At 40.9% G+C, this 16,337-nt stretch overlaps 1 protein-coding gene and 1 pseudogene across 1 annotated transcript in view; both read right to left on the bottom strand.

Annotated features, from left to right (window-relative positions):
* The window catches only part of col6a4a (collagen, type VI, alpha 4a), a 39,162-nt gene extending 23,130 nt beyond the window's left edge, over window positions 1-16,032 (bottom strand). Inside the window, exons 1-11 of the mRNA XM_072715887.1 lie at window positions 15,979-16,032; window positions 14,979-15,013; window positions 14,463-14,515; window positions 8,574-8,616; window positions 8,314-8,408; window positions 7,632-8,240; window positions 6,592-7,179; window positions 5,566-6,129; window positions 4,855-5,472; window positions 817-1,377; window positions 125-670 (exon numbers count right to left, since the gene is read on the bottom strand). Coding sequence (XP_072571988.1) covers window positions 125-670; window positions 817-1,377; window positions 4,855-5,472; window positions 5,566-6,129; window positions 6,592-7,179; window positions 7,632-8,240; window positions 8,314-8,408; window positions 8,574-8,616; window positions 14,463-14,515; window positions 14,979-15,013; window positions 15,979-16,017 — 3,751 coding nt within the window. The 5' untranslated portion in view covers window positions 16,018-16,032. The remainder of the gene's footprint in view (window positions 1-124; window positions 671-816; window positions 1,378-4,854; window positions 5,473-5,565; window positions 6,130-6,591; window positions 7,180-7,631; window positions 8,241-8,313; window positions 8,409-8,573; window positions 8,617-14,462; window positions 14,516-14,978; window positions 15,014-15,978) is intronic.
* LOC111857856 (U4 spliceosomal RNA) lies at window positions 14,062-14,213 on the bottom strand (annotated as a pseudogene).
* Window positions 16,033-16,337: the final 305 nt, after the last annotated feature.

The raw sequence follows: 16,337 nt of genomic DNA, 5'->3' as shown, positions 1-16,337 counted from the left end.
CTCTTCCAAATCACTGTAAGAACTGGTATATATCTAGCATATAGGATATATCTATAATATATCTATTATAGAGGATGTAGATATACACACTGTGTACACTTATTTTTATAATAAAAATGCTTACCGGTTTTTTCACAGATTCCAACAAGGATTTTATTTTCTAAAAGCTTTAGGGCATCAAAGTCTTTTTCAAAGAAGACACTGTCCCTTGAACCGGTAATTTCCACCAGTTGGGTGAGGTGTGCCTCAGCCACGCCAATGCAATATATATAAATCCCCTTATCTCTCAGTGCCTCGGCAGGGATCTTTACGTCATCCTGGGCCTCCCCATCGGTGATGACGATCAAAATCTGATTAACGCCTTTCCTGGATTTTTCAAAGTACTGAGACAAGTCGGTGAGGGCAGCACCAGTTAGGGTGCCAGAGCCTAATTGCGTCATTTGATTAATGGCCGTCGTTATACTTGCTTTGTCATAGAATGTTTTCTGATCAAATATCAGTTCTGGTCGATCACTGTACTGCACAACTCCTAAATTAACTTTATCCTGACCAATGTCTGACTTGTTCACAATGGAGACCATAAATGCCTTCATTTTATTATAGTCCTCAGGGTCAATGCTGCCAGAACTGTCGATCAGGAACATGATGTCTGCAATGACTTCCTTGCATGCTATAAGGGAAAAAAAAACACAATCATGTTTGATCATCAGCATGAAATGAAAGTGTTAAGCAATGGTACACGTTCACATATTTGATATTCAGAAAACATTCTACTTTTTTTCAGAACTTTCTATAATAAAAATATAAACTAGATACCTTCCTGGGAACAGATATCTTGGACCACATGATCCTTGATGGGTTTCAAAGCATCGAAATTATCGATGAAGAACTTCTTGTCTTCAGAGGTGGCGATTTCACTCAACTGTTTTTCATCAGCATCTTTGATACCAATGGCATAACTGGTGATGCCCTGGGTTTTTAATCCTTGGGCCGGACCAATAACAGAATCCGTTGACTTTCCATCCGTGATAGTGATCAGGATCTGAGGCACCTTTTCTCCCCGAGTCTCGGCCGCCTTCTGGAATAGTGCTGACATGGAGAACAGAGCTTTTCCTGTCTCTGTACCCCCACCAACCTGATGCACCTGCTGCACTGCCGTCTGCAGTTCCTGCTTGTCGGTGTATCGTGTCAGCTCGAACTCTGTCGTGGGATTATCGGCGTACTTCACCAGGCCTATCCTCACCTGATCTGGTCCGATCTTGAACATCTTGATGAATTCTGAGACAAAGTCTTTCATTTCCTTAAAGTCAGGGGGATGGATGCTCCCAGATTGGTCAATGAGGAAGTAAATATCAGCCTCCTCTGTTTGAGTACATGCTAACAAATTGAAGTACCAATAAGGAGAGAAAGAAACATAGTTATTATGCTGCATTATTAGTTGACAGAAATCACTGCTCACAAATTAAACCAAAAAACTACTTAGGAGGAAGAAAATACTCAGCTGTACTAAATATACAATTTCAACATTTTACTACAAGTCTTGTTCTTATATTAGTATTACGTATCAGTTTCAAGAAATCTGACATCACAGTCTTTGACTGTGTCAGGGCTGCGTCATTCTAAGACTGCATTCAAAGACCAGGTGTACAAGGCCATCCCATTTCGAAGACTTCTTCAAATGCAGTCTATGTCACATCCCTCCGTCCAGCCCTCTCATGTGCCACGCCCACCTCGTCACCCTCGTGTGAATTCCCAACGTATCAGCTGTCCTGCGTTCAATCTGATGTCATGTCCTGTATTTCAGTCCGCGTTCTAGTCCGTTTCCCCAGATCTGTCATTGCAGTTTCGTGTCCTCGTCTGCCGTGTGATCCCTGTCTGCTCGTTTTCCCTAAATAAACCCGCTACCTTTGGATTCCCGTCTCCCTGACCCTGACCCTGCTTCCCTTGCTTGCTCGCCAGTCACACGGATCGCGACAGTCTAGGAATGCATCCTTTTTTTGTGAAGAGTTGGATTCCACCTGTTGGATCCTTTGCAGCCCAGCATATCCCAAGATTTATTGTGCAGACCTTCAAAGGACAGTCTACAAAGGCTACATAGACCACAATCTTCGCCGGATGTAGCCCCTGAATGCAGACAGCGCCTTTATCCATATATGGCCCTTATTTGGAGTGCAGCTCCACCTCCAACCATTTTTTCTTAACTTCCCAAGATTTAGTAAAATTCAAAGTGAACAATTTAATAAAATGTCACTTTTGTACTAAGTATGTTTTCTCATCAGCGTTCATGTTACTTTTTATTAGTGGCTCTGACCAGATATTAATTTCTTGAGTGGATGAGATATGCACGACACCTTGATTTCTGACCTGTGTTTTTGTATTTTGATTTATTTTACTTACCGTACTACTGCCAAAATATATCTATTATAGAGGATGTAGAGGATGTAGATATACACACTGTGTACACTTATTTTTATAATAAAAATGCTTACCGGTTTTTTCACAGATTCCAACAAGGATTTTATTTTCTAAAAGCTTTAGGGCATCAAAGTCTTTTTCAAAGAAGACACTGTCCCTTGAACCGGTAATTTCCATCAGTTGGGTGAGGTGAGCCTCAAGAAATTAATATCTGGTCAGAGCCACTAATAAAAAGTAACATTAACGCTGATTAGAAAACATACTTAGTGGATGAGATATGCACGACACCTTGATTTCTGACCTGTGTTTTTGTATTTTGATTTATTTTACTTACCGTACTACTGCCAAAACTTCATCTGACTCAAGCAATTTTTATGCATTTTTAAGCTTCATTAACATGTTAATGTTAAATTCAAATACTATGCAATACATACAATATCCATATCAAATAAAAATGTATAAAACCTTTTGACTACATTTTGTATCTGACAGGGTTCCCCCACCTCTCGGATTCTGAGTGTAACCCTATGAGAGATGGCCAAAACGCCGCTGCATGAACCATTTGCTGTATTTTTTGACCCCACTAGATGGTGCTCTTGGCTTGCTTTGGGCATGCTTTGAGCTCTTTTTTGAACAGAGAGCACCATCTAGTGGGGTCAAAAATGCAACGAATGGTTCATGAAGCATAGTTTTGTATTAAACATACTGTGTGTCAAAAGCTTCACTAACATTTCACTGCCAAAACATCTAAAGTTGATATAGCAACTTTTAAAAGGGTATGTTTTACAATGTTGTTACACAACGTCATAGTTAATATGTTTGCTAGTTTTCCATATTATGTGTGCCTTTTTGTTAACATGGTTTGAAGCCTTGGTACTGCAACTAATTTTTTAACCACCTTTGTTTTTAGTTTTTTTTCCTGACATAAAGAAATTGGTACTGTACTTCTTCAGGAGATGGGAAATTGGGCAGCCCTCTGTGACTGGGCCAACCCAAAAGTACTGCTAATTGGTGGTACTGTAGCCTTACTGTGGAGTCTCGCTAGTTAGCTACCCTTCTGAAAGTTCTCCCTGTCTGATTAAATGCTTCTCCTCTGATCCTCATTCTTTGGTTTTGGTTTCTTGGCTCCTGAACTCTCACTACTTCCTAATTTTTCCTCTACTTCACGCATTGCAGCATCTTTGTCTCAAATTTCACCAGTCGCGTGAATCACACCATCCCACTTATCACCCAGTGCTTCAGGTTAGCTCTGCACGGATCTAGCCTAGTATGCTCTGTCAGTACTCAGCATTTCATCTTGGAGTGCTACTCCACATATGAATGATGATAGTTTTTTTTTTTTAATCCCATGGGCCACACTAACAAGGAACACTTCTCTTACACTATTCACATTTTTATTCAGTCATTTATCAATGCCAACTATGTCTCCAGAAATTCCTTGCAAGTTAACGGTGGTGTATCTTAGGGTGTAGTCACACTAGGCTATCCGTGCTGTGCCTAAGCATGTTTGACTAGTCCAGTTTGTTTGACTTGTGCGATCGTTCCATGACCTGCCCGCTTGATGTAGTGGGCTTGGGCATGGTTCAGTTAGCCTCGGTACGGTACACATCTAGTTTGATCGCTAACCATACCCAAGCACAGAATACAAACATGACATCAATGATGCTACTGCCACATGCATGCACACATGTACACTATCCATGTTTCTCAGTATGTGTACTTGACTGTACTTGTGTTCTCGTGTACACGTTTCACGTCATCATTCATTGCTGAAGACCCGTTCCCATACTAAGAACAGAAGTACAGATGATGGTAAAAATCCATGGATGTCATTCTTGCCCTGCCTCAAATATCAATGATAGATTGGTTGCACTGTTGCCAAAGGAAACCAACCCCATGATTCATTGTGGCCCAAGTTCATTCTCAGGAGGCGAGTTAGCAAGACCGGCCTTGTAAGATCTTTGCGTTCCTAGTATTGAGAAACACCCTACATGTAAACTGGGTAAATCTACAACAGGTCTGTATGTCATCATATCCAAAATGTCTCCAAATAAGCCACAAAATAAGGACATTAATCATGAACTCCATTGGGCTGTGCAACTGGGTTTTTCCTCATTTTCTTCAACACTAAAAAGTAGTACACAGTGATGAAAAAAAGCGTGCTTGAACCCGAAACTTTAATCGCAATGTGAGCGCAGAGCAGCGGGGGAGTGGGGAGGGAGGAGTATCGTACCTAGGCACAGCACAATGCATCTGGCTAAGTGTAGCTACGTCTTAACAGTTCCCATTATGTGGCTCATCCTATCAATGCACATGGTAAAATCAAGACTTATGCATTATCATTAGAGAATGTTTTTTAGTAGATCTGATCTTCATTTAAGAGCTTAGTCATAAAAAGTGCAGTGCTTAGCATTTCAGGATGTGCTTCTCGGAAGTTACCTTTTTTAAGCTGAAACCTTCGTCTTGGGGAGGAATAAATTGTGTCAATGATGGTGTAACACAGGAACTTCTTCAAGGTACTCTGTAGTGTGTTGAGCTGTGTTATGCTGTCCACTGTAAAAACAAACTTGCTGGCAGGAGAGGAAGCGATGAGCTCCAGCTGGCTGTTGTTGGTGTCCTGCATGCCCACAGCATATACGGTCACCCCTGAGAGTCTCAGATTAGAGGCTGCTTTGTCCACTTCATCCTGGCTCGGTCCACGCATAACGACGATGGCTAGCTGCTGCACACCATCTTTCTTGCGGCTGCCGGCTTTGGGGGTGAACATGTTGCTTCTAGCGTATTCCAGAGCACGCCCCACGTTTGAAGCCGTGCTGCCGTGGTAGGGCATAACCTTGATGTACTGCAAGATGTCCTCCTTCTCATTAAAGGTGGACAGGGAGACCAGATCCTTGGGAGTGTTGCCGTACCCAAGGATACCCACCCTTACTTCGCTGGAGCTTACGTTAAGACCACCAACTATCTGATGGATGAAGCTGCGCACATCATTGAATTCCTTTTTGTCCCTCCCAAACTCCACAATGAACACAATATCAGCCAGCCTAGCAGAGCTGCACTCTGTTAAAAACAAACAACAACAGCACAACACAAAGTCAACTCACATTAGTTGGAAATCAGAAATTATGCATGAGAATGAAGCTATTATTTTACCTGAAGCAGTCTGTAATTTCACAAGTGTCTCCTTGATCTCTATGGTCCTCTTTAATTCCAATGGCAGGTTTGGTCGCGTCATCAAATACATATTCGAATCTGTGGAAATGGCCTTCAGGGTTTGTTCATTAGAGTTGTCAAACCCAATAGAAATGACAGTCACTCCCTTATCCTTGAGAGTTTTTACTTCCCTATCAAATTTGTCTTGAAACTTCCCTGTGCTGATGACCACAAGAAACATCCCCTCCCTCTCTCTCAACACTCCACCCACCCCCGGCATGAAAAAATTATCACTGACATATGTCAGGGCATTGCTTATGTTGCTGGTTGAGGAACGTAGTGGCCGCAGCTGGCTCTTCAAAAACTTGCCAAATTCTTCTAGGGAATTCAAGGGGAAATCAGATCTCGGTTTATCACTGAACTGCACCAATGCAATGTGGTGGTCCGCAATGCCTGTGAGTGAGTTCACCAGTCGGGTCAAGAGCATTCGTGCTTGCTGATATTGTTGGGGTGACATCGTGCTGTCCATCAGGAAGACAATATCTGTACACCTTGGGGCAAGGGCTGTTCAGTATTTTAGAGAGGAACAAAATGGGTTTCAATATAGATAATAAGAGAGGTGGATAGTTCAGGTCCAGAACGGAAAAAACAGACCAAGATTTTGTTTCAACCAACCAGTTGAATATAAAGAGTCTCAGTCACAAAATCTTGGTCTGAATTTTCACTTTCAGGACCTGAATTATCCACCTCTGGATAAAATACATTTTATTAATTAAACATAAATGTCCATGAACTAAACAAAAACATGTACTTATTGACAGACCATGATGGAATGCTTGCTTCACTAAATATTAGTGGATGAAAATAGTTTTGAGGTTTAGCATCACTTCGTATTACGCTAAAAAACCAGCAGCGGACAAGCTCCACCTACAGTAACAATACTGATTCAGTAGAATGCAGGTAAGCTCATTATTAGCATAACAAACATAACTATAAAGAAGACAGCTGCAAACGACAGCCATTCACCTTCCATGAGGTACTCCACGGAGCGGCACACGACTTGCAGGAGTTTGTCCTTCATCATCGTCAGGCTGCCGTAACTTTGGGCACTTAGTAAGAAGTGTTCATGGGGGCTGTTGGAGATTTTCTGTAGCTCTTTGGTGTCTGTCACGCCCACAGTTACGACGTAGATGAATGCTCCTTGCCTCCTGAGATCGCTAGCAATGTCATCTGCCTTGTCTTCAGAGCTCCTGTCTGTGACGACAATGACGATCTGTGGCACCACCGTAGGGCTCCGATTTCCTGCTGCCCTACCCATATAGCGAGTTTTGATGAGTTGCAGTGCCTTCCCAATGTTGGCACTCTCTGCTCTTTTACTTAGCCTGTCCAGGTTCTCTAAGAGTGTAGTCTGATCTCTGTTATCCTTCAGCAAGAACTCCTGCTGGGGGTCGTCACCAATCTGCAGGAGTCCCACTTGCACCCTGTTTGGACCGATTTCAAGGCTTTCCACAAAGCCTCTAAGAAAATTCTTCATGTCCTGGAAATCAGCGGGACTGGAGTTTGGTGAGGTACCCACCAGGAACATAATGTCGGCCACATTGGCTGTTGCACATTCTGGAAGAGAGAAGGTTTTTTTGGGCTCAGAACAAATTCATTGTTCATGTTTTTTTCAAATACAGTAATAATATTATTAATACATGATGAACTGTAACCTCGGGAACTGAGGGTTTGGTATATTTTAGTCCTGGAAAACTAGCTTAATGTTTTTGTTCCAGTTAAACCCTTAATCACAAAAATAAGTTATTACACACAAAATTACTTAAACAGTCTATTTTTAAAGGCCTAGAATGACTGAAGGATTTCAAAGAGCTATGATTCCTACTTTGGTAGAAAAAAAACACTTTTGATTTCCCGGGTTATTGTATATTTTGTAATACGCACAGATATCCATGAGAAGATCCAGACATCAAAGTTAGACTGATGTCACCTGACTAAACACATGGTCATAGGCTCGAGTATGTACAGCCGTGATGACAATGGACGTCCCCCAAGTCAGCACCCTTTACCTTGCAGCACCTGGACAACATGGCGAGCGGCCTCCCCGACAGTGGTGCAGAGCACCTGGGCGATATCATGCGAGATGCCCTGCAGCGCGGCGAAATCATACACATTGTAGACATGCTTGCTCACGGGCATGCTGGCAATGTCATGCAGCTCCTCTAGCTCGGCGTCCTTAATCCCAACAGCGTACAACGTGATGCCCCTTCTCTTGACCGTGTCAGCTGCCTGCTTGACGTCATCCTGGGACTTCCCGTCAGTAATGACCATCGCAAACTGGGGAACCCCCAAGTGAGCCCGACTGCCGGCCTCTGCCGTAAAGAGTGTGGTCAGCATGAACTCCAGGCTCAGCCTTGTGAAAGTGCCACCTGCTCTGTAATGCATGCTTCTGATGTGATTCAAGACCTGCTCCTTTTCTTGGTAGGTATTAAGGAGGAATTCTAGGTGTGGGCTTGTGCTGTATTGGACAAGCCCAACCCGGACTTGATCTGAGCTCACATCAAAGCTGCCCAGCAAAGTGAGAAGAAACTGCTGGACCTTCTTGAAGTTGCCCAGCCCAATACTTGATGACCCATCGACCAGGAACACAACATCAGCCACCGCTTCTTGCGTGCATACTGCAAGGGGACACCCACCACAGGTTAGGACACTTTCTTCTACTGTCACTATCATAAGTTGAACGCCACCTACCTGTTTGCTGAGCACTGCTGAACACCAGACAGGACGCGATGATCACAACAGACAGGACTCTCCGCATTGTTGCCATGCTGCCAGAGTCACTCTTCCTGAAGTACAAACATGAACAGAAACAGAAAATCAAACCCTGGTCTCCAGAAGTGTGAAAGCCAGAGTGCTAACCAAAACACCAATGTCTCACCCCTTTCTGCTTAAATGCTTATCTTATATATAAAACTACTGAAAAAGGTACACAGTAATGCCAGATGTCTTACTGGGGATAAAAGGCCTTTAGCTCTGTGCCATCCAATGGAGCTTCTGATGAGAAGATCACAGAACGTTGAGACTCTCGGCGCTTTGCAACATCTCAGAGGAAACACGCCACCAAACCCGAACATGTTTTTTCAAGCTCCCCTTCCGTACCCTCTTGTGAGTTGTGGAACCAGTCAAGTGCTTCTGAAACCAACTGATTGATCGGTGTCTGCAAGGACTATGCATGGAAATAGGGACGCGCCACAAAGCCATGGCAGCCTCACAGCGTAGGCGGATGCAAAGGTCAGGCATTGTTCTCCAGATGGGGCAAGCCCCAACCCTTTATGGTGAGTTCTGAAAAACCACACAGGCAGGTTTTAGCTCCGGCAAGGAGAAAAACATGAAAACCCAAACCATGTGGCCACTAAGGATCCCCAGAACCACTTTTCATGTTCTTTTCCATGTGGTTTAAAGGCATTTTATGGATGTTTTTATGATGTTTTTTTTTTAAGTTTTACTTGTTTACATACCATATCCTAGTTTTTAGAGTGACAGCAAATTGAAAATCGTGATTTTACTTTGTAAAACTATACAATCATGGCTGCGCCATGCCTATAGCACATCATACAGTCCAGGCAGCTAATGTCTATAAGAAGTCATTCACCACAATATGTGTTGTGAGCAGTAAGATCAAAGAGGGATGGAAAGAAAGCTGCTTTTTTCCTAATATAGAAAATTAGATCCAATTTACACAATAAAAAACTAAATAAGGAAAGTCGCTAGCCAGCGAAGACTGATTTATTCATATCCTTCTGAGATCCTGTTTTTTAATATATTAATTAAAATGTAGATTTAACAGGAAGAAGTTGGCAAGGTCACATCCCCAGACATGTGATGTCATCTTAAAGCCCTAACTGTCCTCTTTAAGGAATAATAGGACACAATAAAGTATAGTATGAGATATATTTGCAAAAACATAAATGAATAAAAATGAATAAAAAAACGGATTGCTGGATCTCAGGAGGATAGCAAAGTTAAACACAGTCGAACACCTGTTGGGTGCAATTAATTTGTTTAAATCCAGACCTTTGCATACCCCAATATATACATATGACGTGTGCTTTGCATATGCTCCAAAGCCTTTTTCTCCTGTGCAAGTTAAATCAACATGAGCATATTCTCATGTGGTCGGGATCTACTGTAGGTCTCCTTACACTTTGAAGTGAACATCACCCTATGATTTATAGCTTTGTCTGAAGTTATGCACGGACATAAATATTTAACTTTGCTTCATTTTTCTCTCCAAAAAACAGAACTGTACATTTAAATTACTGTGTTCCCCCCAATATCAAAGTCTCTGTTACACCATTGTATTGTTCTGAAAGGAAAAATAAGAAATGTACTGAAGTCTTGTAGTGCCCAAAGTAACCACAGTAGGGCAGTCTTCAAGCTTCTATGTAAAGCCAACATACACACATCCAAAATTAGCGGGAAAATGTTGTTTATTTCGGCTGGAAAAAATGGCAGATTTATACGATCCAGTCATCATCATAAATCAATCATAAATCTCTTTGATTACACCACACTATATCTGCATTCAGATCAGATCATTCAAGCTTAATCATTACTGTTGAGCATGCACTGGTCTACCCGAAGAGTCAAACTCAAGGTACGGGTTAAACATTTCAACATTTCCCAAGAGAAAATCAGTCAGAAATATAATTGACAGAGGGAGAATAATTCATGTGCTTGTTTCCTTGTATAATTACACAGTCAGTATACAACTTGGCACTAACAAATTCTACAACAGCCACCCCTGATCATCACATCTGTAACCACACCCTAGATGGTCCCTCCCTAAACTTTAATAATATCTGCACAGATCCTGGTCAAGCATATAATAATCTCTTACGGTCAGTCTGTTAAAGTTGGGCTTCCAGTGTGAGAGATCCAGATACATCCAGAATGCAGCTATACAATGTGTTTCCACATGTACCAACATTCCCATATCTCACTGCCTTACAGTCCCGTCACTGGCTACCAACAGACACTCAATACCAATCCCTGGTATATCGGCGTTCTCAACTGCCTGAATCACAGCCCCCTCCCCTACAGGCCATCAGCAAACTATCGACCTCGTCTTGGTGTTGACTAACTAAAGAATCAAAGATTCTCTTTTCAAGCATGGCCCCTTATTGGTGGAATAACCGCTTTTGAATTCCTTCTGATCCGAAACTAGTTGTCTGGTTCTGATTAAAACATGCATTTCAGTCATTTTCAGATATTTAACTCAAAACTTAAGCTATCAAATTGCAGACAGACACAAAAACTACTACTACTACTACTAATAATAATAATAATAATAATAATAATAATAATAATAGAAAGACTGCTGATGAATAATAAAAGGACAAGGAATCCAAGGCAGCTGCACACTATACCTTTAATAGTTTCAGCAAACCCTTAAAGCCACAAACACATGCATTAAATCACCTGGCTAAGGAGGATACAGTAATAACACTGACCTCACCAGAACTACAATAAAACATACTCAGCCTCAAATCTGGCCCTCGATTCCAAATCCAGGCCTTGTTTTCAGGTCTACCAGGTGGTTAGTTTAATAATGACTGATTCTGATTGGTCAGAGGCTTCACACCTGGCTCACGGTTAAGGAAGGCTGAAAAATCAGCAGTGCTTGGCCCTTGAATAGCCCTGAACCAAACATAAATATTTTGAAAATTGCCTGTAATTATGAAGTTTAAGTGACCTGATCACGGTTTATTTAATCATTTGGATCTAGTGGTTGAGGTCTTCATTAGCATTTTTGTATTAACATAATATTTAGTGCTAACAGTGGTTAGCACTCCTGCCTCACATCTCTGGGACCAGGATTTGAGTCTCTGCCCTGGATCCATATGTGTGGAGTTTGCATGTTCTCCCCATGTCATTGTGGGGTTTCCCCCCTACGGTCTAAAAACATGCTGAGGTTAATTGGAGTTACCAAATTGCGCATAGGTGTGCATATGTGCAAGTGTGCCCTGTGATGGGCTGGTGCCTCGTTCTGGGTTGTTCCCTGTCTTGCACAAGTAGCCTCCAGGACAGACCCAAGACCCTGAATAGGATGAGTGGGTATAGAAAATGGATGAATGGAAGTTTCAGAGTACCAGCAAAAAACACCCTGAACTAAACTGGTTCTCCCACAACACCAGTTCTTCTGGCCAACAATCCCTAGTGCTTTGGACTGCTGAGTGAAGGGGCGACTCCAGGATGAAGTGTCCATTGAAACAAAATGCCAGGTGAAGAGGAATGGAGAAACCGGGACACAGGAACCAAGAAAATAAGGACAAACACAGGCAAAGCTGAAGAAGGCACTCCAGAAAACTGGCATATTGACTCAGGTAAACCAAAACTGTAAACCTGTATCATGAAGTTGGACTTTTGGATTAACTTGTTGGATTTAAGGTAGTCTGTGCAAAATGTAAGTGAACAAAGATGAAGTCCATTTAAACTGGGGGACCTTAAATCTTTCAAGTTATCTAGCTGACCAACAGATCTCGCTGTGTTATACAGAACCCTAGATAAGAATCCTGGCTAGGCAAGACCACAACCAGGAACTAAAAAGACACAGGAAGCAGAATAGCGTACCTGAAGGCAAGGGACCGGCAAATAAGAACTACAGACTTGGAAACAAAGTTGCAGGGGATAAAAACAGCCCTGGAAACAGGACTTGGAGCTCAGCCTTAAGCTCAAAGTCTGAGTTGGAAGCTAAGCCTGCTGCTCAGTCTAAATAGCACGTGAAGTCCCTACTTCAGGTTCCAGGCTGAGTCAATAATGAACAATTTGTCGGTGCTGGTATAATACAAGGCCTTAATTTTTGCGGCAGTCTTATTTCAGCAGATTTGTGCCTTGTATTTGTGTCTAACGGAAGTAATCTTAGAAGAAGCAGTAAGCAACATCTATTATCTGGAAGCTCTAACACACACAAGAATGCAGACATGTTTATTCATAGCTTTAGAATAACTCCGCAGTCTGAGATCTCACCCTTGCTATTTCTACAGCAGAATTTCTTCTGGGAATTGAGGCTTGATGTGTAAGGCATCTTGCCTTAAGGAGAGACTTGAACAATAACAAACTATGGTCTACTTGTTTTTAATTCATAAAAAACCTTTAAACGCACAATGAGCACAAAATGAAATAAATAGAAACTATTTCTCTGCACCTGGTTCACAAATTTCTTTGAAGAACTTCCATCGATCCCTACTTCTAATCCCTTATCCTGGTCAGGACACACAACTGGGGTATGACCTGGATGGGATGAGAGTCCTCTTTGAGGAACTTCTACTGTACTGACTTCTATGATGATTAAATAAATAAACTGATTAACTAAAGCTAAAAAAATAGCATAAATGTCATATTTCTCTGCCAAAGCTGTTAAAATCAGCCCAGCTCAATGACTCACACATTGTACTATAACTCCCCCACAAAAACAGAACTCAGAGAGCAAACTTCCTGCAGCCTTATCTGCAAGGCCTGGCAGGCAAATCACGGGATGTTTAATAAAATATATACACATGTGGTCCAATTTCATGATATTATCTAGTGAACTGCAGAAATAACATTTGTATAGCAAAGGAGACTGTACTAAAACTGTGGTCAGCACACCAGCACACTGAGTTTATAATAATAATAATAATAATAATAATAATAATAATAATAATAATGATTAGTAGTAGGATTAGTAATAGTAGTAGTGGTGGTAGTAGTAGTAATAGTAGTAGTGGTGGTAGTAGTAGTAATAGTAGTAGTGGTAGTACTGTAGTAATAGTAGTAGTAGTGATAGTGGTAGTAGTATTAATAGTAGTAGTAGTATTTGATTAAAGATTTATACTGTCAAATATCATACACTTCCAGCTGTAGAAAAGGTCCAGGCACCTTGCATTTTAGATTTTTTGAACATGCAAAAAATATCTTTTATTTAAAGCACAGGAAAGTAATTACTCAGGAGATGACCTGACTTTGCAGGCTATGAGCTAAGCAGCTAGGCCAAGGCAAGATTTTCTCTTACTAACACACTGGACTGTTTACAGTGAATTTCTCTTTGTGGATAGGAGGGCCAGACCCTTTGACTGCTTTCAGAATAAACCTTAAATGGTCACTTGGCAGGATGGGGTTAATTCATCATCTCCTTCTGCAGAACAGGAGAGGCAGGAGTAGTCCGCATGAATGAGGTCCAACACAACAAGTAATGACAAAGAAATTTCACAGATTAGGCTCTCTCTCTCTCTCTGTATATATATATATATATATATATATATATATAATCTTGTTATTTGTTTACTGGTTCCTCTGCAGCCCTTGATATTATAATAGATACTTCATTGATCCATACATCTCTCTCAACTTGCTCTTTGTAGAGTAAGCTGTCTGCAAAGGGCAGCCACCTGTAGGGGTGCCCAGGGAGCTGAGGTTAAGGGCCTGGCTCAAGGACCTGAAGACATGCTGAGGCTGGGTTTGAACCAGCAACCTTCTAATTACAGGAACACACGCTTAGTCCACTGAGCCACACGCTGCGCACTAATAAAATATTGGTTTAAGTTTTCAACCAGCAATAATCACGCCTCGGTTAAACCTCATAGGCTACGATCTTGCCATTGTGCAAAGACAATTGCAAAGACATATTAAGCAGAAACCATTGTACAGGGCTAGAAATTCTACATTTTACAAATGGGGGAAAGGGGGTTACCCCACATTAGATTTTGCTATGTGGGGAGCCCCTCCCAACAGGGATTTATTGGCAGTCTGCCAGGGTATCGATGCCCCTCTGACACCCTTTGGTCTGTAATATTGCAACTAATCACAGCGTCTGAGTTTAGAGTTTAGTCTTTCTGGGGTCTATTCACAGGACTGCTTACCTAGAAGGGCTCTTTTGGAAATATTTGGACACAACTTGCTTGCTTTCTGCTTACTGTGAAAAACAGAAAACCGCATGTTAAGAATGAGTTCTAAACTGGTGAAATCTAAGCTCACATGACACATGATGAAGGCTCATGGAATCTTCCTTAATTGCTTCCATGACACCCTTGTAATCGTCGGGGAACAGACTGAGTAGGAAATCTTTTTTTTATTATGACATCAGCACCAACAATGCATTAAAGTCCTGTCTGGCTAGGAAGGTAAAATGAGCGACTGGTGTGCTAAAACATTTTCCCAACAGTTCTCAAGACACAAAGCTGAATAGTTTACTGTTGTGGTTTGCTGTTGTAACAACATCCTAGTCTCCCATCTTGACAAATGCATACCCTCTGTGCTCAAGATAGATAATCATGTTGGCTAGTTTAGCTATCACCATGTAAAGTTTATCCAACAAGCTCTTGTTGGGTGAGATGGTTGTAAAATAACAGTATACAAGCAAAATGATAAACACCCACTTTGCCAGCAAGGAGTTCAAGCTTGTGTGGCAAACCTGAAAAAAATATACAGTAACCTGTTCATAATATGAATTATCCAACAACTGGTTGTAAAACCATTCAAACTTAAAAATTGCATATTATGTGATGTGACTCACATCACACAAAACTCACAAACACATGCTCATAAACATTAGGATAATTACACAATGGTTAAGACACGCGAGGATCAAATAAGGACACAGCACCACAAGTATTTATACTACAAGCAACGATTACACATAGGGGCTATTTACAAGCGATATTCATATCCCGCCGGCGTTACAATGTGTTTTGGAATTACATTCATTGGGCTTCAAAGATTAGGGAAAAATGAGTAACGCTTTACAATAAATTAAGAAAATAAAGATTTTTTTAATTTAATGATTATTATGATTAATAATAATAATAATAATAATAATATTTACTGTTATTATTATTACTATTATTATTATATGAATCGAGTATGACTGGGGGTTAATCACTGGTTTAACATAATTTGTGTAACACATAATATGAAAATCATTTATGCATTGCATTCCTTATATATATTTATATATATATATATATATATATATATATATATATATATATATATATATATATATATCCGGCATTGCCATCGATGTTGAGTCTGGCAAAAAAGTTGTGACATTATGAGATCCAGCCCTTCACCATTTCACACCAGCGCTGTGCGTAATTTTTTTCATATTGGTATAACAGAATATGAAAATATATTCTTTAGATTACAGTTGTTATGCATGAGGAATAAATTGTCAGTTTCATATGCATCGGACAAGCGCAAGAAAATTATATTTCCAAGACCCCGATTAACCTATGCGCTGCAGACGGTTTACAGAAAATGCGAATGATTTCATTTACGTTCCATTTATATCTGGAAAAGTATATTGGCATAATTATTTTTGATATTCTAGCAGCAGAGAATTAAACTACAAAATGTTTCTAAAGTGGCAGTACTTACATGCCATGGACATACATTCGGCTGACTCTGGGTTCCCATTCCCTTGTATGGAGTTTGGAAGTGTAATTTTATTCTGTAAATGTTACCGGCCACTCCTCACCCCCCGCCCCAAACTGCACAGGGTTTACTCTCGGGGTGCTGCTGGATCGCTTACACGCTTTTCCCAAAAATGCCTAACTCTGTAATTCCGAGAAACGATGTAAAGCTATTACTATTTATACAAAAGTTGAAAAACGAATCTTGGTAGTTAAATAGACGTCTTATGTATTGTTCTTTTCATGCATATCAATTGTTCTTTCTAAGTTGATTCATCGAGCGTGTTACCTTTGTGCCTTTGTTGTTTCGATAACACATAACAT

Source organism: Paramormyrops kingsleyae, chromosome 9 (assembly GCF_048594095.1).
Source record: "Paramormyrops kingsleyae isolate MSU_618 chromosome 9, PKINGS_0.4, whole genome shotgun sequence".
NCBI classification, from domain to species: domain Eukaryota; kingdom Metazoa; phylum Chordata; class Actinopteri; order Osteoglossiformes; family Mormyridae; genus Paramormyrops; species Paramormyrops kingsleyae.
Note: the sequence above shows the minus strand (reverse complement) of the source record. Positions and strands in the feature narration are given on the sequence as shown.